This window comes from Salmo salar, chromosome ssa03 (genome assembly GCF_905237065.1).
Source record: "Salmo salar chromosome ssa03, Ssal_v3.1, whole genome shotgun sequence".
Classification (NCBI taxonomy): domain Eukaryota; kingdom Metazoa; phylum Chordata; class Actinopteri; order Salmoniformes; family Salmonidae; genus Salmo; species Salmo salar.
Window position 1 is genome coordinate 73,967,634 of NC_059444.1, and position 24,311 is coordinate 73,991,944.

General features: G+C 45.0%; 1 protein-coding gene across 2 annotated transcripts in view; it reads left to right on the forward strand.

Moving 5' to 3' along the window:
- The window catches only part of LOC106600659 (acid-sensing ion channel 2), a 417,308-nt gene that overhangs the window by 364,647 nt on the left and 28,350 nt on the right, over positions 1-24,311 (forward strand). For both annotated transcript variants that reach the window (XM_045715389.1, XM_045715388.1), the window contains 2 exons: positions 2,996-3,146; positions 21,876-22,003. In XM_045715389.1, coding sequence (XP_045571345.1) covers positions 2,996-3,146; positions 21,876-22,003 — 279 coding nt within the window. The remainder of the gene's footprint in view (positions 1-2,995; positions 3,147-21,875; positions 22,004-24,311) is intronic.

The window sequence follows — 24,311 nt, forward strand, 5'->3', positions numbered from 1 at the left end:
ATGGTGGAATCCTTGAGCGATTTCCTTCACGGTAACTGAGTTAGGAAGAACAACTGTATATTTGTAGTGACTGGGTGTATTGATACACCATCCAACGTGTAATAAATAACTTCACCATGCTCAAACAGATATTCAATGTGTGCTTTTATTTTACCCATCTACCAATAGGTGCCCTTTGTGAGGCATTGGAAAATCTCCCTGGTCTTTGTGGTTGAATCTGTGTTTGAAATTCACTGCTCAACTGAGCCTTACGGGCAATTGTGTGTGTGGGGTACAGAGATGAGGTAGTCATTCAAAAATCATATTTAACACTATTATTGCACACAGAGTGAGCGCAACTTATTATGTGACTTATTAACTTGTTAAGCAAATTTGTACTCCTGAACTTATTTAGGATTGCTATAACAAAAGAGTTGAACACTTATTGACATTTCAGCTTTTCATTTTTAATTACTTAGTAAACATTTTTAAAAACATAAGTCCACTAAGACATTATGTGGTATTGTGTGTGGGTATCATGATAATTTTCAATCCCAATGATAATAACTAACAATCAATTACGCTTTGACCAATCCCCGAGGTTTGTAAGACCCTGGGTTTAATAATAATTAGGCAAAGACCCAGCTTATGCAAAAGGTCTGTAAAGTTTACTCACGAGAACATTCTGAAATCAAAAATGCAAACACAGTCTTTATAACACCCACACAAACAAGTTCAAATCTTAAGCTACGCCTTGCTCAGACAGTCAGTGTTTTTCCACTACACAGATACATTGTTTCTTTAATCTGCAACATGTTTCATAATCTTCTGCAAGCATAACAGTTTCTCCCCTCCACGGGTGGGGACAGAATGTCCTGTAAGGAACACAGTAGTACAACTTGTCTGTCGATAGCTCCTCTTATCATTTGTTTCACACTTGCACCCTGCTTACATACTAAAAAGGAGCAAAAGGTCCTTGATCTAATTCTGACTAAAACTACACACATTATCAGATTATAGTTTTATGATTCTAATACATTTCATACAATTATATGTTTCCAGGGTGGAATTCTTTAGTCATTACTTTTAAACATATAAATTCCCTTATCAGTGGGCCAGTGACACAAAATCTTAATGTAACCATTTTAAATTTAGGCTGTAACACAACAAAATGAGGAAAAAGTCAAGGGGTGGGAATACTTTCTGAAGGCACTGTAACCGTAACCATTCTGAGCTCACAGAACCATGCTGATCCCAGACCGGAACATAGAAGAGCAGGTAGACCACCAATGCTTCTATCCAATAAGAAGGCTTGGAGTGTGTGACCTTGTTGATGATGTTCAAACAACATTCTATTCCTCAGTCCTTCTCTGATTGGTGAGGGAAAGGAAGGTGGGCTGAGGGTTGTTATGGTGCTTATTAACCATGAGCAGGGACCTCCCAACACCCATCTAATTTACATGTTTGCATCTTTTACACACCTGTCTCTAAATAAGCTGCACTGATTCTGCATTTTATGCCAGTCTATTATTCATATAAACCTCAAAGTCGTTATCTAGCACAGTGGTGTTACATATAACTGTGCTGATTTGTTTGATTGTATGGGGGGCAAAAGTTCAGTTATTACCTAGAAAAATCGCAGCTTTCCCTATGCATTCCTTCTCCTAATGGCATTTCAACAGTTTTCCTTGAACTGTTAACAATGTACTGAAAATGGGGATGGAGAATGCAGGTTTTTCCTCCCATGAACTCCATGCCACTAATGGCAGAGGGAGCACCGCTTTTAAGTGATTACAGGGTAAAGTGCCCATGCTTTTTTCAAGTCTCTGCCACTACTTTCCTTTAAGGCCTATTCTGGCCCTACTTTACCCAATATAGGAGCTGAAAAGTGCTTTCTCCACCTGACCGAGCAGAGTGGAGCTGCAGAAAGCCTGTTATTAGCTGTCCTTCAGAGAGCCAGGGCTCCACAGCCTTTAATGCTTCTGCTCATCCAGCCACTTGAAGGGAGGGGGAACAACAGCCACATGCTTCATTACACTGACATGATAGGATTTGTCTCCAATGTGGCCCATTGCCGTGCCTTAATGTGTATGCTCGTAAACACATTTTTAAAAAGCACAAGGTGCCTCTTCCAATTTTTGGTAATCATAGAAGAATGTGTTTGAAGGTTGTTGTCACATCCTGACCAGTATAAGGGGTTATTGGTTATTGTTGTTTGGTCAGGACGTGGCAGGGGGTGTTTGTTTTATGTGGTTCGGGGTTTGTTGGGATATGTTCTTATGTAAGAGGGGTGTTTGTTTAGAGTGTTCCGGGGTTTTGGTTTATGTTCTATGTTAGTATATTTCTATGTTCTAGTCTAGTCTTTCTATTTCTATGTTTAGTTGATGGGGTTGACCTTCAATTGGAAGCAGCTGCTCTTCATTGCTTCTAATTGAAGGTCTTATTTAAGAGGGGTGTTTTTGTCATGGGATTTGTGGGTAGTTACTTCCTTGTTTAGTGTCTGTGCACTTGACAGGACTGTTAGTGGTGGTCGTTGTGTTTGTATACGTGTTTTGTTTGTTTTTCCTTCTTTTAACCAATTAAAGAAGATGAGTTTTCACGTTCCCGCTGCATCTTGGTCCAATCATTACGACACCCATTACAGTTGTTGTGTGCCATTGGGATTGATCATGGATTTCTATCAAGGGCAACCAAGGGACAAATCAACATTTTGTGTTCCTAGTCTCCACATGAATCCTTAATATTTAACTTTTGTTCCAGGCTCTGTTGTTGTCATTTGAATTTGCCTGTAGGGTGTTACAATCATTATCATATCTAGTTCAGCTTGCTGATTTCTTAATGCATTTAGAAGGCTATAAGGACAGTTCTTCCCTAAACCGCCTCAGGGAATGTCATGGTACCAGTTTATGATTAGTTAATGTATCGGTCCACCTCCTGATGTCCACCAGCCTGTGTACATAACATGGTCAGTACCAACTTCTGTTCTCGCTCTCTCTCTCTCTCTTGCTCTCTGCAGGTGTTCACCAGGTATGGGAAGTGTTACATGTTCAATGCAGCGGAGGAGGGGAAGACGCTGCGGACCACCATGAAGGGAGGGACGGGGAACGGCCTGGAGATTATGCTGGACATCCAGCAGGACGAGTACCTACCCGTGTGGGGCGACACAGGTAGGCCCAACTACACCATACCTGACCCTCTCCATCCAAATCACAATGTATCCATGTGGAGGGTGATCAATCTGACTCTGTGGAGTTGACAACTGGTGTCCCCCAAGGTTATATTCTATGTCCTGTGCTTTTCACCATTTATATAAATTCTGCCCAAACTGTATTGACTTGCTGTCAAATAACAGCTCAAGCCAGGATGTGCTTTTCCTTTCAGATTTGGAAGCAATGCCATTCCTTTATCAGTTTCCTCACGATTTGTTGTTCATAGTGGAAGAAGCCCTGTTAGTTGTTCAGATAGTCTTGTGTAGGAGGGAGCTTGCTGCCTGACCTGTTAGCTGCACAATGAGCCTCATTGAAAGCCTTGCTCACGTCTCAACCTGCATAGAATTGAAGACAGGGGAGTTGTTGAAGCACAGCATCAAGCCAAGTCATGGGCCCTCTAGCAAATAGACTCTATTTACTCTCCATATATAGAACATGTATCATGCAGAGAGCCTGTTTATTTTCCCCGATCAATTATCCACATGTTCTTCTCAGATTAGCAGTGGGACACATAGGCTTGTCCTCAGCTGTCTCTTCCCATCACTGGTGTGTATAAGTCTGTTGTGATAAGGCAGAGGCTAAGTCGTTATACAGAGGGGCATCTAGCAGCACAGTGAGAGTGAAGAGCTCTTTGTAGAGTCTCCTAGTGGGATGGAGGGCCCTGGATGGTGCCCTTGTTTATCCCTCTGTGTGTCTGTATGGATTAATTAGCACACAACCAGCTGGCTCAGTCCTGTCAGCAGATAACAGGGGGCTCAGAGCTTCCTCCTTGCAGCTTCCTCCTTGCAGCTTCCTCCTTGCAGCTTCCTCCTCACAGCTTCCTCCTCACAGCTTCCACCTCACAGAGAAGCAGGGCCTCAGTGCCTTTAGAGACTTAAATCAAGACCATTGGCTCCTAAGCAGAGGCACCGGGCACACCAGACAAACCGGACACAACGGACATACCGGACATATTAGACACACGGAACAGGGCTCCTACCTCAGCCTTTCTATTATTTTTCTCCCTCCCTATTTCTCTCCACCCCTCCTCTCACCCTCTCCTCTCTGTCTGCCTGGCAAAGGCCTGCAGTCAATCAGAGCTGCATCGTCTCCATGGTCAGGTTTGTTGCTAACTGCATCCTGGGAGCTGTCGTGTCTTTGGCTATGACATGCTAACTTATAAAATGATTTCTCTGTAATTAATATTACCTGATTAAGCTAATCATGTAAATGTAATTAACTAGAAAGTCGGGGCACCACGGAAGAACGTTTATAGAGCTGTTATCTTCCGAATAAACTCTTAAAATACTTAGTAATATTTTACCTCGATAGCAGTCAATATTAACCCTTGTCTTATTTTCAGTCTCATAATGAAAGTTGTAAGTTCTTGGCTATGTTCACGAACCCTGGCTAACAAGTTGAATCAGCAATACAAAATTGGGTTTAATTATTTATTTACTAAATACCTAACTAATCACACAGAATTACAAATACACAGAATACAATGATGTCATACAGAATTCACCCCTGGTGAACGGAACCTGTATGAAAGCTGGTTACACAAAGGAAAGGGGGTTGGGCTTGAATGAAAGAGCGGGAAGATTTAGGGACAAAGAAACAGCAGCTATGCTATCGTAAATACATTATCTTATGCATTCTAAATTACCGCCCATTTGGAAAAGGAAAATGCAATAAATATTTACTCTGAGCTGCGCTTCGGTAGATTGGTCGTAGATGCTGGCCGGGTTGGCCAACAGATCTTCCTGTACTCGGAACAATGTCTCTGGTGGTAAATTGGATACGTGGTGGTATCTTCGTCCGTCTGTTAGACTGGATCCGTCGTCCGTCCTTTCCTAGCCCACGTTACAGCGGCCGCTGCTAACTCAACGGCTAGGAAGTAGCACTTCTGTAGTGAATAAGCTCAAAGTTCATACCATAGCTCATGCCGAGGTTGGCTTAGTTGACATGTGTGTCCTTCTAACGTAGAGGCTGCAGGCCTCCCGTACTGGAACTACCTGGTTATCTTTTCGTCAAAGGATTATATAGTGGGGAGGGGGAGGGAGGTGTTTCATCGTTTATAACCCCTGTCTCTTCACAGGGTTGGGTTACTGATCGAGCAGGGCACTTTCCTTAAGAAAACCCAAATTTCTCATTCGGAAGCTAAAATTACATTTCATCTCCTAACAAACATGTTCAATATCAAACATTTCAATTGCATAACAATTCCATGTGACTCTGATAACTAGAGGGTGTATACTTTCTCAGATACAATTTATGTCGTCCTGTCATCAGTCATAATGTCTCAGATGACAACCGAACTGACATACATACTCATTACGTTCCCAAGCATATTTCCAACTGGTTTTATTAACCAAATATGTGGTACCTTTCCACATTTGTTTGATGTTCCCAGACTCTCTATATTTAACAGGACAGCAGTCCTTCAGTAGGGTCAGTAAGAGAGGGGAAGGGGGAAAGGTATTTATGGGGGGGGTCATAAACCTTACCCACAGGCCAACGTCATGACAGAGCTTTAGAGGGTAGAGAGGCAGCTTGTTTTGCTGCCATACTGTCATGTCTGGACTCACAGGAGTTAGTTTGTAGCACAGAGGAAGTGGACAGTATCAGGATAGAACCATGGAGGAAGAGGGGATGTTGACATTTGGCATGGGATGTTTATTGATCTGAAGAAGGGAACTCTTGTCTTTTTGGTTCCTGGGTATTTTACTGTCAGCTGGGGGCGGTCAAAGTCCACCGAGTTTCCTGGGCCCAGTTTTTAAAAGGTTATCTATCTAGATTTTTCCTATTGGATAGGATTAAATGCATAGAAATGGAATGAATAGAATGGGCCCCATTCAAGTCAATGATTTGTCTGTTCAATTAATTATATTTCTATGTATTTATCCGATAATTTTAAAAAAACAATCACTTTATAAGTCATTAACGTATACAACCCAACCCGTTCGCTATTACACAACTACAGATGTGCTATCTTAATTTGATCACCAGCGTAGGTGTGTGTGGTGTTTTAGAAATAGATATGCAGTTGCCTAGATACACTACAACTCACATTGGCATCAGGATTGCTCGGTGGATGAAATAATGAGAGCTTTAGATTGTCTCTCTCATTTCCTCTCATACAGTAGCTGTCTTCGAGGGGCTGATCTCTCAAGTGCATCTTAAATATTTGCAGGGTTGTCAAGTGGAATGCAATGACGACTTGTCAAGTGATTAGGACCTCATCGAAGTCATTTTCTCGAACCATTTACTTTTACAAATATTTGAATAACTTTCATGTGAATTTAAAGAGATATTTGCTGCAGGCGGAGTGCTAACCTCCAGCTCCACTTCTCCACTGTGTGTCTGATGAAACTCATTGGCTTCACCCCAAATGGCACCCTATTCCCTGTACAGTGCACTACTTTGGGCCCTGCTCAAAAGTACAAAAGGGAATCGGGTGCCATTTGGGACTCAGCCATTGTACTTGACCTCTGGCTTCTCCAATACCACACACTTTGTTATTGTTCATTGTCCTCAGACAGAAACACATAACATATGGAAAGTATGCACAGAGCTGCTATTGATTTCGACCTAAGGTTTTGCCCAGGGTACATAATACAATATCAACACTTACTACAACCACCTTTCACAGTATCAACAGGCTTCCTCTGTTGTTTCCAATCAATGTATTCCTTTTTTCGCTGTACTTTCTTAAGTCCTTATCGAACACAATGCGATCTTGGCCGTGTTTGTGTGGGATGTTGTATGGATTGTCCCTGTCTGCAAGAGAGGTCAACTGAAGTTCAGATTAGAAAGTGGAAGAGCCAGGCGAGTTTTCTCACTGTTCTCTTGATCTGAAGACTTGTTATCTCATTCTGCCGTTGGGTTAACTACTGAATTTTTGCAGGAGTGGGGAGTAAAACACTTAGCATTTCCCATCAGACTGTGAGGTTATTACACTGCACTGAACAAAAATATAAACGCAATATTTAAAGTGTTTTCTTTACCTTTATTTAACTAGTCAGTTAAGAACAAATTCTTATTTACAATGACGGCCTACACCGGCCAAACCCGGACAACGCTGGGCCAATTGTGCACCTCCCTATGGGACTCCCAATCACGGCTGGTTGTGATACAGTCTGGATTCAAACCAGGGTGTCTGTAGTGATGCCTCAAGCACTGCAATTCAGTGCCTTAGACCGCTGTGCCGCTCGGGAGCCACTATATAAAGAGAGACCTAAGACCTTTTCATGTTGTGTTGCTACAGCATGGTAGCAACTGTCTGGTTCACCTAGGGGTCATGAAAAGGGTTGTACCAAAATGTTTGATGTATTAGAATAATTGGTTATGCTTATGTTTTATTAATAGAAGGGGAGGGGTTATAATACCCCTCCCTCCTTACATTTATAGGGTCCTACACTACAGATGAACTATATATATTCATTATATAGTTTTAGAATTGTTCCACAGTTGTTTTCTGTCTGTCTGTCTGTCTGTCTGTCTGTCTGTCTGTCTGTCTGTCTGTCTGTCTGTCTGTCTGTCTGTCTGTCTGTCTGTCTGTCTGTCTGTCTGTCTGTCTGTCTGTCTGTCTGTCTGTCTGTCTGTCTGTCTGTCTGTCTGTCTGTCTGTCTGTCTGTCTGTCTGTCTGTCTGTCTGTCTGTCTGTCTGTCTGTCTGTCTGTCTGTCTGTCTGTCTGTCTGTCTGTCTGTGGAAGATAAGAGACTACTCAGACATTCCACAATAAATCAACTTTGGGGAGGGGACATTTATTGCCTAGCTTTTAGATAAACACTGAAACTCTATGTTTGTATAGCTATGGATGCAGGGTTTTGGTCTCAGGAGTAAAAAGGTAATGACGTAGTCAGTGTTATCACTAAGGTGGGACTTCGGTTTAATAAAACAACTTGAGACCTTTTGTTTGATGCAGAACTTACTCAGAAACATGTGTGCTATGTTCCTGATTGTCAACTTCTGTCTGCAATTAAATTAATAAAGGTTTTTGAATGATTTAATTAAAAATATTGTCATAATGCTAATTTCACCAATGAACCAAGGATTGACAAGGAAAGATGTAAGGAACGCACCCTAACACAACACAACATGAAAACAACATGGTAGCAACACAACATGAAAACAACACGGCAGCAGCACAACATGGTAGCAGCACAAAACATGGTACAAACATTATTGGGTACAGACAACAGCACAAAGGGCAGGAAGGTAGAGACAATAATACATCACACAAAGCAGCCACAACTGTCAGTAAGAGTGTCCATGATTGAGTCTTTGAATGAAGAGATAGAGAAAACGGTCCAGTTTGAGTGTTTGTTGCAGCTCGTTCCAGTTGCTAGTTGCAGCAAACTGAAAAGACGAGCAACCCATGGATGTGTGTGCTTTGGGGACCTTTAACATAATGTGACTGGCAGAATGGGTGTTGTATGTGGAGGATTTATTTACATCCCTGTGTCGTGTCTTTGGGGGTACCATTAAACTGAAGATATGTTTATCAATTAGCTACCTGTAATTATTATCACGCGATTAAACTGATTAATCGTTTAATTGTAATTAACTAGGAGATCGGGGCACCAAGGAGAATATTCAGATTACAAAGCTATAATTTTCCTAATATAACTTTCCTGTACTATAATATTATATTCTATTATAGTATAGGCCGATTATCTTCTGGTTTAAATGGTGTATTTTACCTTTAGTCCAGTCTCATTCCAAACGTCGTAAATTGTTGTATCTGCACGAACCCAGTCTTTACTAAAATCATCCATATATCAATTGTCTTAAAATCATTTATTTACTACACTAAGTAATTAACAGAAAACATGCAAACAGTAATTATCGTCACAAAGGATTGGTAGAGGAATGTGCCCTTGTGGGCTAAACAGGCTGGTCGGCCTGTTGAACAATGGATCAAAAAAAGGTCAGCTGTGGCACACAGAGTTCATTAATATTAACAATTGACAATTGAAGGCTCGCTCATTCGGGAACAATTGCAATCAATATATATTTACGCTCATGTGTCATCGAGATCCTTGTTCGAGCGTCGTTCTGATGGAGAGTCTCTCTCTCGGTTAGAATGGATCTTTTAAAGCGACATTCATTAATGTCGTTATAGAATGGTTGTTTCGTTGGTCTTCGTGTTCGATGATATAATTTACTTAGCTGCAGACTAATAATTAATATCAAAGACTTGTTCTTATTCTGTCGGTATCAATAGTCTAAAAGTTAACCACGTGGTATGGTTCACTTTCAGTAGAGGAATTGGATGGTAAAACCTATTGGCCATGGAGTGGGGGCCTGGTCTGTTGAAATGTAAATCAGGGAGGGTTTTATAGTGACCCTTGAACAGGCTTGTCAAATGACGCCTGGTCCTGTATGGGTCCCTGGGGGCGTGCCCATGACTGAGCTAGACTTGGTTACAGAAATACAATTCTATCACATTACATCAGTACATAGCATCTCAATGTCTTACAAAAGCTTTATCCTTATTAATACATTCTATACAACCATTATGATGCAAGTCTCAAGCTGATGCTATTATATAAACAGTTTTATGGTAATATGGCTATATTGTCTCTTCTGAGTATCACAAAATTGTACCAAGCGGATCAGTTCGTAGCTGGATTCTTCACCAATCTTCCATACCTTCTCCAGCACACACATGTTGCTCGGTTCTCCAATTCTATGAGTTGGAAGAATTTCCTTTGTCTCTCTATGGGCCATATGGCCAGAGACTCTCCTGGAATTTTAGAGTTTTTACAACCCTTTACACACAGGGCCTGGGTTGGTGGGGAGGTAGGTTGGGTGGTGGTGCAAAAGGGAGGGGGTCAACTGTCCTCCCTGTACCAAAAGAGGCCAACGTCATGACACCTGTTAGTGGGCATTTCTCCTTTGCCAAGATAATCCATCCTCCTGACAGGTGTGGCATATCAAGAAGCTGATTAAACAGCATGATCATTACACAGGTGCACCTTATACAGGGGACAATAAAAGGCCACTCTAAAATGTGCAGTTTTGTCACACACAATACCACTGATGTTCAACCGGCCTCACAACTGCAGACCCTGCGTAACCATGCCAGCCCAGGACCTCCACATCCGGCTTCTTCACCAGCGGGATCACCTGAGAGCAGCCACCCAGATTGCTGATGAAACTGTGGGTTTGCACAACCGAAGACTTTCTGCAAAAACTGTCAGAAACTGTCTCAGGGAAGCTCATCTGCCTGCTTGTCATCTTCACCAGGGTCTTTACCTGACTGCAGTTCGGTGTCGTAACCGACTTCAGTGGTAAATTCTCACCTTCGATGACCACTGGCACACTGGAAAATTGTGCTCTTCACGGATGAATCCCATTTTCAACTGTACTGGGCAGATGGCAGACAGCATGTATGGCGTTGTGTGGGCGAGCAGGTTTGTCACGTCCTGACCATTATAAGGGTTATTTGTTATTGTAGTTTGGTCAGGACGTGGCAGAGGGTATTTGTTTTATGTGGTTCGGGGTGGTGGTTTATTTAGTAGGGCGTTTGATTTATTATTTCCGGGTTTTTGGGGTTATGTTCTAGGTTTGTATTCTATGTTCTTTCTGGTTTGTTGTATGTCTATGTTTAGGTTGATGGGGGTTGGACTCTCAATTGGAGGCAGGTGCTTTCTCGTTGCCTCTGATTGAGAGTCCTATATATGGGTAATTGTTTGGTTTGGTGTTGTGGGAGATTGTTTCTTGTTTTGCGTGTGTGAGCCTGACAAGACTGTTTTGTTGTTCATGCGTTCTTTGTTTGTTATTTTGGTGTTCTCTTGATTTAAAAATAAATACAAGATGAGCATCCACATTCCTGCTGCGTTTTGGTCCTCCATTCCCGATGACAACCGTTACAGGGTTGCTGATGTCAACGTTGTGAACAGAGTGTATCGTGGTGGCAGTGGGGTTATGTTATGGGCAGGCATAAGCTACGGACAATGAACACAATTGCATTTTATCGATGGATTGAATGCACAGAGATACTGTGATGAGATTCTGAGGCCCATTGTCGTGCCATTCATCCACCGCCATCACATCATGTTTCAGCATGATAATGGATGGCCCCATGTTGCAGGGATCTGTACACAATTCCTGGAAGCTGAAAATGCCCCAATTATTCCATGGCCTGTATACACACCAGACATGTCACCCATTGAGCATGTTCGGGATGCTCTGGATCGACGTGTACGACAGCATGTCCATATCCCCCCAATATCCAGCAACTTTGCAAAGCCATTGAAGAGGAGTGGGACAGCATTCCACAGGCCAAAATAAACAGCCTGATCAACTCTATGCGAAGGAGATGTGTCACACTGCATGAGGCAAGTGGTAGTCACACCAGATAGTGACTGGTTTCTGATCCACTTCCCTAACCTTTTTTTGTAAGGTATCTGTGACCAACAGATGCATATCTGTATTACCAGTCATGTGAAATCCATAGATTAGGGTCTAATGAATTTATTTCAACTGACAGATTTTCTTATATGAACTGTAACTCAGTACAATCTTTGAAATTGTTACATTTTAGGTTTATATTTTTGTTCAGTGTAGATTCCACTAGACTAACAGTCATTTAAATGCTTTCTTTTACCTGAAATGTTCTTGATCAAACATACAGTTGAAATCGGAAGTTTACATACACTTAGGTTGGAGTCATTAAAACTCATTTTTCAACCACTCCATAAATTTCTTGTTAACAAACTATAGTTTTGGCAAGTCGGTTAGGACATCTACTTTGTGCATGACACAAGTAATTTTTCCAACAATTGTTTACAGACAGATTATTTCACTTATAATTAATGGTATCACAATTCCAGTGGGTCAGTTACTGTAACGATCGTCGTCGGGTGACGAGGAAGCGGACCAAAACGCAGCTGGGAGCGAACACATGTTTATTCTTTTACACTGAAATAAACACGTACACAAAATCAAGAAAATGCCGATACGTTAGCTGCTCAAAATCAAAGAAACAACACCCCACAAACAGCGTGGGGGAAAGAGGAACTTAAATGTGATCCCAATCAGAGACAACTAGCGACAGCTGTCTCTGATTGGGAATCGACAGAACCCAACATAGAAATAGCCCACATAGATCTAACACAAGGCTATAACGCTAACATAGACAACAAACCAAGGAAAAATACCCAACATGACACACCCTGACCCAAAATACCCGAGTTCACCTGGTCAGGGCGTGACAGTACCCCCCCCCAATGGTGCGTACTCCCGGCGCACCAAACTTAAGTCTATTAGGGGGGGGGGGGACCCGGGTGGGCGCCTCACCCTCGGTGGAGGCTCTGGCCCCGGGCGTGTTCTTTCCCCCGCCTCCACCTTAGCCCTACCCCTCTGGCCCGGACTGGACCACTGTGGAGCGGCATGCTCAGGCTCTGGAGCGGAGCCGTCGACCGGAACAGGATTGGGCACCGGTGGACCGGACACGGGCCGTGCCGGACTGGGAACACGCACCACTGGCTTGGTGCGGGGAGCAGGAACGGGCCGGGCCGGACTGGGGACACGCACCACTGACTTGGTGAGGGGAGCAGGGACGGGCCGGACAGGACTGTGGACACACACCACTGACCTGGTGCGGGGAGCAGGGGACGGGCCGGACAGGACTGTGGACACGCACCACTGACCTGGTGCGGGGAGCAGGGACAGGCCGGACAGGACTGTGGACACGCACCGTGGGCTTGGTGCGGGGAACAGGAACGGGCCGGGCCGGACTGTGGACACGCACCGTGGGCTTGGTGCGGGGAGCAGGAACGGGCCGGGCCGGACTGGGGACACGCACCACTGACTTGGTGAGGGGAGCAGGGACGGGCCGGACAGGACTGTGGACACACACCACTGACCTGGTGCGGGGAGCAGGGGACGGGCCGGACAGGACTGTGGACACGCACCACTGACCTGGTGCGGGGAGCAGGGACAGGCCGGACAGGACTGTGGACACGCACCGTGGGCTTGGTGCGGGGAACAGGAACGGGCCGGGCCGGACTGTGGACACGCACCGTGGGCTTGGTGCGGGGAACAGGAACGGGCCGGACAGGACTATGGACACGCACCGTGGGCTTGGTGCGGGGAACAGGAACGGGCCGGACAGGACTGGGGACACGCACCACTGACCTGGTGCGGGGAGCAGGGACGGGCCGGGCCGGACTGGGAACACGCACCACTGGCTTGGTGCGGGGAGCAGGAACGGGCCGGGCCGGACTGGGGACACGCACCGCTGACTTGGTGCGGGGAGCAGGGACGGGCCGGGCCGGACTGGGAACATGCACCACTGGCTTGGTGCGGGGAGCAGGAACGGGCCGGGCCGGACTGGGAACACGCACCACTGGCTTGGTGCGGGGAGCAGGAACAAGCCGGGCCGGACTGGGGACACGCACCACTTACTTGGTGCGGGGAGCAGGGACGGGCCAGACAGGACTGTGAACACGCACTGGTGAACTGAAGCGTGGAGCCGGTTTAGCCACTCGTCCTGGCTGGATGCCCATCCTAGCACGGCATGTGCTGGGCATGTCCACCGGACGCACCGGGCTGTGCGGGCGCACTGGCGACACAGCGCGCAACTCCGCTTCCCATGGCTTGGTGCGGGGAGCAGGAACGGGCCGGGCAGGACTGTGGACACGCACCGTGGGCTTGGTGCGGGGAACAGGAACGGGCCAGACAGGACTGTGAACACACACTGGTGAACTGAAGCGTGGAGCCGGTTTAGCCACTCGTCCTGGCTGGATGCCCATCCTAGCACGGCATGCGCTGGGCATGTCCATCGGACGCACCGGGCTGTGCGGGCGCACTGGCGACACAGCGCGCAACTCCGCATACCATGGCTCCTCCTCCAGATCTTCCCTCAGCAGGTCCTCAATCAACCGCCTCATCTCCGTCTCCTCCTCCGCCGTCATCCCCCACAAGAGCAGTGGTCTGGGCTCTTCCTCTGCCCTTCTGGACCACCCCATTAGCCCCCCAAAAAAGTTTTCTTGGGGGTGTCTTCCCGGGCCTCCTCGACCGCCGACCTGCGACTCCGTCCACCGGCTGGCATTACCTCCTCGACCTGGGAATCCTTTCGCCAGGGTCCTTTCCCCGACATGATCTCCTCCCAGGTCCAGAACTCCTTCCCCTCGCGAGCCCATCTCTCGCGCTCCTTTTCCTCCCGCTGCTTGGTCCTGGTTAGGTGGGGTGTTCTGTAACGATCATCGTCGGGTGACGAGGAAGCGGACCAAAACGCAGCTGGGAGCGAACACATGTTTATTCTTTTACACTGAAATAAACACGTACACAAAATCAAGAAAATGCCGATACGTTAGCTGCTCAAAATCAAAGAGACAACACCCCACAAACAGCGTGGGGGAAAGAGGAACTTAAATGTGATCCCAATCAGAGACAACTAGCGACAGCTGTCTCTGATTGGGAATCGACAGAACCCAACATAGAAATAACCCACATAGATCTAACACAAGGCTATAACGCTAACATAGACAACAAACCAAGGAAAAATACCCAACATGACACACCCTGACCCAAAATACCCGAGTTCACCTAGTCAGGGCGTGACAGTTACATACACTAAGTTGACTGTGCTTTTAAACAGCTTGAAAAATTCCTGAAAATGATGTCATGGCTTCAGAAGCTTCTGATAGGCTAATTGACATCATTTAAGTCAATTGGAGGGGTACCTGTGGATGTATTTCAAGGCATACCTTCAAACTCAGTGCCTCTTTCCTTGACATCATGGGAAAATCAAAAGAAATCATCCAAGACCTCAGAAAAAAATTGTAGACCTCCACGAGTCTGGTTCATCTTTGGGAGAAATTTCCAAATGCCTGAAGTTACCACGTTCATCAGTACAAACAATAGTACGCAAGTATAAACACCATTGGACCACGCAGCCATCATACCGTTCAGGAAGGAGATGAGTTCTGTCTCCTGGAGATTAACGTACTTTGGTGCGAAAAGTGCAAATCAATCCCAGAACAACAGCAAAGGGCCTTGTGAAGTTGCTGGAGGAAACAGGTACAAAAGTATCTATATCCACAGTAAAACGAGTCCTATATTGACATAACCTGAAAGGCTGTTCAGCAAGGAAGAAGCCACTGCTCCAAAACCGCCATAAAAAAGCCAGACTACGGTTTGCAACTGCACATGGGGACAAAGATTGTACTTTTTGGAGAAATGTCCTCTGGTCTGATGAAACAAAAATAGAACTGTTTGGCCATAATGACCATCATTATGTTTGGAGGAAAAAGGGGGTCGCTTGCAAGCCGAAGAACACCATCCCAACCGAGAAGCACGGGGGTGGCAGCACCATGTTGTGGGGATGCTTTGCTACAGGAGGGACTGGTGCACAAAATAGATGGCATCATGAGGAGGAAAATTATGTGGATATATTGAAGCAACATCTCAAGACAGTCAGGAAGTTAAAGCTTGGTCGCAAATGGGTCTTCCAAATGGACAATGACCCCAAGCATACTTCCAAAGTTGTGGCAAAATGGCTTAAGGACGACAAAGTCAAGGTATTGGAGTGGCCATCACAAAGCCCTGACCTCAATCCTATAGAAAATATGTTGGCAGAACTGAAAAAGTGTGTGTGAGCAAGGAGGCCTACAAACCTGACTCTGTTACACCAGCTCTGTCAGGAGGAATGGGACAAAATTCACCCAACTTATTGTGGGAAGCTTGTGGAAGGCAACCTGAGACATTTGACCCAAGTTAAACAATTTAATGGCAATGCTACCAAATACTAATTGAGTGTATTTAAACTTCTGACCCACTGGGAATGTGATGAAAGAAATAAATCATTCTCTCTACTATTATTCTGACATTTCACATTTTAAAATAAAGTGGTGATCCTAACTGATGTAAAATGGAATTTTTACTGGGATTAAATGTCAGGAATTGTGAAAAACTGAGTTTAAATATATTTGTCTAAGGTGTATATAAACTTCTGACTTCAACTGTACCAGGAGTCATGTAGAGCTATCTAAGCATCAAAGCATTAAGATGGGTTGTTTATATATACTTAACAAAGGGAAACACTAATTCATAATGTGCTATGAAAGTAGCCAGGTAGATCTTAGGTGAAGGTTTTGCTTATATAACAGGATTAAGTTGAAATTGTTCTGAGGGATATTATAGAATATCCCCAGGCAGCTCATTATCTCACCTTTAAAACGATGAAAGTGAATGTTCACTTCCTCCCTGTCACCTACTTCAATTGGCTCAGCTATTTCCAGCATCCCACCACTTCCAAATCTGTTCCAAAGTATTCCCACGCATAGAGAGTGTACAAAACATTGCTCTTTCCATTACATAAACTGACCAGGTGAAAGCTATGATCCCTTATTGAAGTCACTGGTTAAATCCACTACAATCAGTGTAGATGAAGGGGAGGAGACCTGTTAAAGAATGATTTTTAAGACTTGAGACAATTGAGACATGGATTGTGTATGTGGACCTTTCAGAGGGTGAATGGGCAAGACAAAATATTTAAGTGCCTTAGAATGGGGTACGGTAGTAGGTGCCAGGCGCACCGGTTTGAGTGTGTCAAGAAATACAGCGCTGCTGGGTTTTTCATGCTCAACAGTTTCCCGTGTGTATCAAGAATGGTCCACCACCCAAAGGACATCCAGCCAACTTCACACAACTGTGGGAAGCATTGGAGTCAACATGGGCCAGCATCCCTGTGGAAAGCTTTTGACACCTTGTAGAGTCCATGCCCTGACGAATTGAGGCTGTTCTGAGGGCAAAAGTGGGTGCAACTCAATATTAGGAAGGTGTTCCTAATGCTCTGTACACTCAGTGTATGTGATCGTATACAGCCTCATAGTGATTGTGTTAACATTGATACACACACTCTCATGACTCCATCCTGACTCCCATCTGAAGCATTGGATACTGTAGGAGAGTATAGATTAGCCCCGGCCTTCATTTGTAACCATGGAAGAGAAGTCCTTGACTTTGATTTCTCTCTCATCTTTTCACAGACGAGCCAGGACAATTTTCTCCACCTCTATCTCTCTCTATAACGCTCCATCCCTTTCTCGCTCCATGTTCTTTCTCTCAGTTCTCTCATGCTGCTATATCTTCACCTCTGTTTTCCCTTTCTCTCTCTGTCTCTTCGATTAGATTATGATTCTCCATTGAGTTGGTTAGATTCTGATAACCTATTGAGTTGTTTAGATTCTGATTCCCAATTGAGTTGTTTAGATTCTGATTCCCCATTGAGTTGGTTAGATTCTGATAACCTATTGAGTTGTTTAGATTCTGATTCCCCATTGAGTTGTTTAAATTCTGATTCTCTACTGAGTTATTTAGATTTTCCCTTCAGAATGCCGCCAAACTTCATTGGATTCACAGCTAATGAACGTGAATCATTACCTTTGGTGTTCTCTGTATCCTCTCTCCCTCTAACAACCTGTCATCATCATCTCAGATATCCACCATGTTAGAAAAAAGAGGAGAGTGGAACTTCAAACAGAACCTAACACATGTTGTAGTTCTAAGGGCCCTTCTCTCTCTGCTCTGTCTAATTAATTCAGCACTCTCAGGCTTCTCAACAGACTCATGGTGCTGTGAGGCCTCCCGAACACAACATGAGGTTGTTTATTCAACAACAGGTCAGACAGCGGGTATGATCCACACTGGAGTGGAAAATACTCCTCCGATGCCTTTTTAGTGTTTCTTGGTGATAATACACATTGACTTGTGCGTGTGGAAACTTGACCATGAAACACCCCTGTTTACATGAATGTCCAAATGATCAATGTTACCCATCACAGGCAACATGGAACAGCAAGCTTATTTCTAGAAGGAGGACAGTGTAGTGTCAAACACAAGTGGCTGGATCAGAGAGGCTACAGCATGACAGATTGGCTGGGTAGTGGGGGTGGGGGTCCGGACCTGTGGTGTATGGCAATTGGCAAACCCTCTGGCTGTGTGTGAGGGATGGAGGGAGGGAGGTGTGTGAGGGGTAGAGGGATGGAGGTGTGTGAGGGGTGGAGGGATGGAGGTGTGTGAGGGGTGGAGGGAGGGACGTGTGTGAGGGGTGGAGGGAGGGAGGTGTGTGAGGGGTGGAGGGAGGGAGGTGTGTGAGGGGTGGAGGGAGGGAGGTGTGTGAGGGGTGGAGGGAGGGAGGTGTGTGAGGTGTATCGGGAGGGAGGTGTGTGAGGGGTGGAGGGAGGGAGGGAATGTAATGTCTGTGATGGAATAGCAGAAACAAGGTTGACCCCGGGCTATGTGGGAGACGTGAACCCCTGGCAGTAGGGGCCCACACAAGATTAGATGTGACTGTTCTTATTTGATTTCATACACACATTCGTGGACACACACACACAATCTCTGTCTTTCTCTCTCTCTCTTTCTCTCTCTCACACACACATATACACACTATCTCTGTCTTTCTCTCTCTCTCTTTCTCTCTCTCTCTCACACACACATACTATCTCCATCTTTCTCTCTCTCTCTCTTTCTCTCTCTCACACACACATACACACTATCTCTGTCTTTCTCTCTCTCTCTCTCTTTCACACACACATACACACTATCTCTGTCTTTCTTTCTCTCTCTCTTTCTCTCTCTCACACACTCTCAGCCCGTTTTCTTCCTCTTATTCCCCTCTGCTCCGTGATTTGTCATTTCAGCCGGAGATGGAATCACAGCTGACGCCCTGAGAGGAAGGCAAATGAAATACCACAGTCATTTATTTAGGAAGTCCCACCCAAATACATTACCTGTGGAAACGATGGTGATAAGAATGATGATGGTGGTACAGATGATGATTATTTCAATCTAACCTTCAGGGGTTATCACACTTTCTATCTGTCCATCTCATTCAGATCAAATCTGGTGATGGTGATTTGTTGTGTTCGTGATGGACTGTACAGTCAACTCACATAGCAGTGTGTGTTGATGCTCACATAACCCCTGCCCGCCGTTCTCTCCCATCTAAATTAGTATTTCAAAAAGAATATACATTTTCCTCAAAATGTACATGACACCACCATGATTACCCATCCATCCAACACGCCCCCATCTACATCGACGGGGCCGCAGTGGAGAGGGTCAAAAGCTTCAAGTTCCTCAGCGTGCACATCACTGAGGACCTGAAATGGTCCCTCCACAGCGACAGTGTGGTGAAGAAGGCGTAACAGCACCTCTTCAACCGCAGGAGGCTAAAGAAATTAAACTTGGCCCTTAAGACCCTTACAGACTTCTACAGATGCACCATCGAGAGTATTCTGTTGGACTGTATCACCTCCTGGTACGGCAACTGCACCGCCCACAACCACAGGGCTCTCCAGAGGGTGGTGCGGTCACACTATCTGACCTCCAGGACATCTACAACACCCGGTGTCACAGGAAGGCCAAGAAGATCATCAAGGACCTCAGCATCCCCGAACCATGGCCTGTTCACTCTGCTACCATCTAGAAGGCGGAGGCAGTACAGGTGCATCAGAGCTGGCACAAGAGACTGAAAAACAGCTTCTATCGCCAGGCCATCAGACTGTTAAACAGTCATCACTAGCCAACCTCCACCCAGTACCCTGCCCTGAACCTTAGACACAGTCACTAGTCCGCTACCACCCGGCAATCTGCCCTGCACCTCAGAGAATGCTCCCCAATGTACATAGTCATTGAACATTGGTCACTTTAATAATGTTTACATACTGTTTTACCTAATTCATATGTATATAATGTATTCTAGTCAAGGCTCATCCTATATAACACATTTTCTATTCATAAACTGTCCATACTGTCTATACACACCATTTATAAATATATATGTATGTCCCCTGCTTATATATTTATATAGACAGTATGGATATGAATTTTATTTAATTGTATTAACTTTTTGGATTATGTGTGTATTGTTATTGTATTGCTAGATATTACTGTACTGTTGGAGCTAGAAACAGAAGTATTTCGCTGCACCTGCAAATCTGTGCACGCAATTGTGATTCAGTACTGGGATTTGCTTCCCGTCCTACAAGGCAGCCACACACACACACACAGCACCTGTTTGATTTCCTGTTCCACACATTACCCCGACCCCATCCCAGACGTCACGGTGCGTTTCCTTTCTGAGTGCAGGTAGCTGTGTGATGGATGGCTGCTGGGTGATGCCGTGGTGGGCTTTGTGTTCTCTGTCACAGCCGTCCCTTTAAAGAAGCTGGCCAACCCTGGGTGCCGTGCTCCCTCTGCTCAGTCTTTCACTGTTCCAGTCCAGCAGCCTGATTGAAGCTGCTGCCTGTCAAACATGGAAGAGGATGGGCGGCTTGATTGAATGCACAGCAACATGGCTGCCGGATGAGAAGACTGCGGAGAGAAAGTTATTGATTTGAATAAAGCCTATTTTCCTCCAAACTCTCGGTGTGTGTGTGTGAATGTGTGTGCGTGCCCATGCATGTGTGAGTGTGTTAGCACGTCTGCCTGTGGGGAATTTGTGTGCGTGTCTGGATGATGTTTGTCTGGAAGAGGGTCTCTATGCTTTGGAGAATATCTGCCTGTCTGTGTCCTTGTAAGTGTCACTGTGTGTGTGCGTGCGAGCGTTGTGGCAGCCCAGGGGAGTCAGAGGTGAAACTCACAAAGTAAGACAACGGGAGACCATTTGTGGTGCTTTAAACAAGGTAGTTCTTTCATAAAAGTTGGGGAGAATGGGGAGGGGAGAAATACAACTGAAAAGCCTCTCAGGTAACTGGTGGGTCACTATGTCCGTCGTGGCGGCTCCTCGGACCGCCTGTGTCAATGAACAAAACAAAATAGAGAGCGATGAGTCCGGGGTTTCAAACCTTGCTCTCTACTTGTGCCGGGTGGTGTACTGCCCGGGATTAGGTTATCTTCATTTGGGGCAGAGAACAGGAAGAGAGAGAGGAAGGTGAGTCAAACATTGCCTAGTATCTTCTTTGTCATTGGATCAAGGTGCTTATCATACTCACTCCGGCTCTTCTGAGGACGAGGCGTACCCTCTGCCCGAGTGACTGCACCAATACTTATACTCATTTGGGTTAACGAGGGACAGGTGTGACCAATTCCAGGTGCCAATTGGTTGCAGCGCCTGGACTGGGTAATATTGGTGTTGAGTCATCAGCCGCAGTTGGTGTCTGTAGAGCTGTCCATGGTGCTGACTCACCTTGACCTCTCTAGCCCTCTGGAGCTGACCAAGGTCCTGCTCCTGCCTTTGGAGCTCCCTGCTGGCCCCCGGGTTGCCACAGTGTGTGTGTGCGCTTGTGCATGGGTGTGACTGGCTGGGTAACAGCTCTTTCATGTGTATAGTTAAGAGACAACCAGTGGAATTTCTACTCCTGCTCCTCTGTTTGATGTTGAGCTGAGGCAAATGGGCTGTCTTTCCACTGAACGCATGTTATCCATGTAGAGGAAGAAGGCAGGCAGGGAAGCATATGGCTCTCATTCACAGGCTCACCATTCATCTAAAGGTGATTCATAAAGGAATTTCACTGTCTTTTACTTTGTGTGTGTGTGTGTGTGTGTGTGTGTGTGTGTGTGTGTGTGTGTGTGTGTGTGTGTGTGTGCGTGCATGTGTGTATATTAGGTACTTTTAAGTCGTGTGTGTGTGTGTGTGTGTGTGTGTGTGTGTGTGTGTGTGTGTGTGTGTGTGTGTGTGTGTGTGTGTGTGTGTGTGATAGTAACTGTTAATCTCCCTGTGTGTGTCTATGTTTTCCCCCACAGAGGAGACAGCGTTCGAGGCGGGAGTGCGGGTGCAGATCCACAGCCAGGCAGAGCCCCCGTTCGTCCACGAGCTGGGCTTTGGCGTTGCCCCGGGCTTTCAGACCTTTGTTGCCACTCAGGAGCAGAGGGTAGGTGCCCTTTGACCTAAGTTATTACTGTACACACTGAATAGGTCTGCTGCTATCTTCCTGACACTTTTCACTTTTAGATTTCAATTTCAACCTCCGAGATGAAAAACGTGCACTTCTGATAAAGAACTTTCTATTCAAGTGCATGTGTGTGTGTGTGTGTGTGTGTGTGTGTGTGTGTGTGTGTGTGTGTGTGTGTGTGTGTGTGTGTGTGTGTGTGTGTGTGTGTGTGTGTGCATATACAGTTGAGGCAGGAAGATTACAATACATGGATGCCAGTTGTGATACAAACCTTATCAAAACGTAAAGGCCTATAGGCTAGGCTACACGAGGTGTGCGACTAGGATTAAAAAAAGTAGCTAAAAAAAGGCATTTTCTCTTGCCTTACACTGAGCATCATTCACAAGTGATTGGCTAATATTGTCACCCATCAGACTATTCTTGATTTAATCTTGTCTTTACATATACTAAATAATACACTACCGATCAAAAGTTTTAGAATACCTACTCATTCAAGGGTTTTTCTTTATTTTTACTATTTTCTACATTGTAGAATAATAGTGAAGACATCAAAACTATGAAATAACACATATGGAATTACATAGTAACCAAAAAAGTGTTAAACATATCAAAATATATTTCATATTTGAGATTCTTCAATTAGCCACCCTTTGCCTTGATGACAGCTTTGCACATTCTTGGCATTCTCTCAACCAGCTTCACCTGGAATGCTTTCCCAACAGTCTTGAAGGAGTTCCCACATATGATGAGCACTTGTTGGCTGCTTTTCCTTCAATCTGCGGTTCGACTCATCCCAAACCATCTCAATTTGTTTGAGTTCTGGGGATTGTGGAGGCCAGGTGATCTTATGCAACACTCCATCACTCTCCTTCTTGGTAAAATAGCCCTTACACAGCCTGGAGGTGTGTTGGGTCATTGTCCTGTTGAAAAACAAATTATAGTCCCACTAAGCCCAAACCAGATGGGATGGCGTATCGCTGCAGAATGCTGTGGTAGCCATGCTGGTTAAGTGTGCCTTGAATTCTAAATAAATCACTGACAGTGTCACCAGCAAAGCACCCCCACACCATAACACCTCCTCCTCCATGCTTTACGGTGGGAAATACACATGCGGAGATCATCCGTTCACCCACAAAGACACGGCGGTCGGAACCAAAACTTTCCAATTTTGACTCATCAGGCCAAAGGACAAATTTCCACCAGTCTAATGACCATTGCTCATGTTTCTTGGTCCAAGCAGATCTCTTCTTGTTATTGGTGTCCTTTAGTAGTGGTTTATTTGCTGCAATTCATGCATGAAGGCCTGATTCACACAGTCTCCTCTGAACAGTTGATGTTGAGATGTGTCTGTTACTTGAACTCTGTGAAGCATTTATTTGTATTTTCTGAGGCTGGTAACTCTAATGAACTTATCCTCTGCAGCAGAGGTAACTCTGGGTCTTCCATTCCTGTGGCGGTCCTCATGAGAGCTAGTTTCATCATAGCGCTTGATGGTTTTTGCGACTGCACTTGAAGAAACTTTAAAAGTTCTTGAAATGTTCTGTATTGACTGACCTTCATGTCTTGAAGTAATGATGGACTGTCATTTCTCTTTGCTTATTTGAGCTGTTCTTGCCATAATATGGACTTGGTCTTTTACCAAATACGGCTATCTTCTGTACACCCCACTTACCTTGTCACAACACAACTGATTGGCACAAACGCATTAAGAAGAAAAGAAATTCCACAAATTAATTTTTAAGAAGGCATTCCAGGTGACTACCTCATAAAGCTGGTTGAGAGAATGCCAAGAGTGTGCAAATCTGTCAGCAAGGCAAAGGGTGGCTATTTGAAGAATCTCAAATACCAACTATATTTTGATTTGCTTAACACTTTTTTGGTTACAACATGATTCCAAATGTGTTACTTCATAGTGTTGATGTCTTAAATACTATTTCACAATGTTGAAAATAGTAAAAATAAAGAAAAACCCTTGAATGAGTAGGTGTTGTTAAACTTTTGACTGGTACTGTATGTGTGTGAAATGTGTTTTGATTTAGAATGGACCAATATCATGCACTTCTCTCTCTCCAAACCGCTTTTCCTGTGATTCATTTTCATGCCAGCCAGGTAGGCTATAATCCTGTTGTAGAGATAAGCAATGTGCTTAATATTAGGAAAGTTGAGAAGTAAATATAGTAGGCTTAGCTTATAGGAAGCTGATGGGATCCTCCTCTTTTTAATCGAGGCCATCACCCTGTTTTCTCGCGCAACTGCATAGCCTATAGAAATGTTGAGCAACATGAAC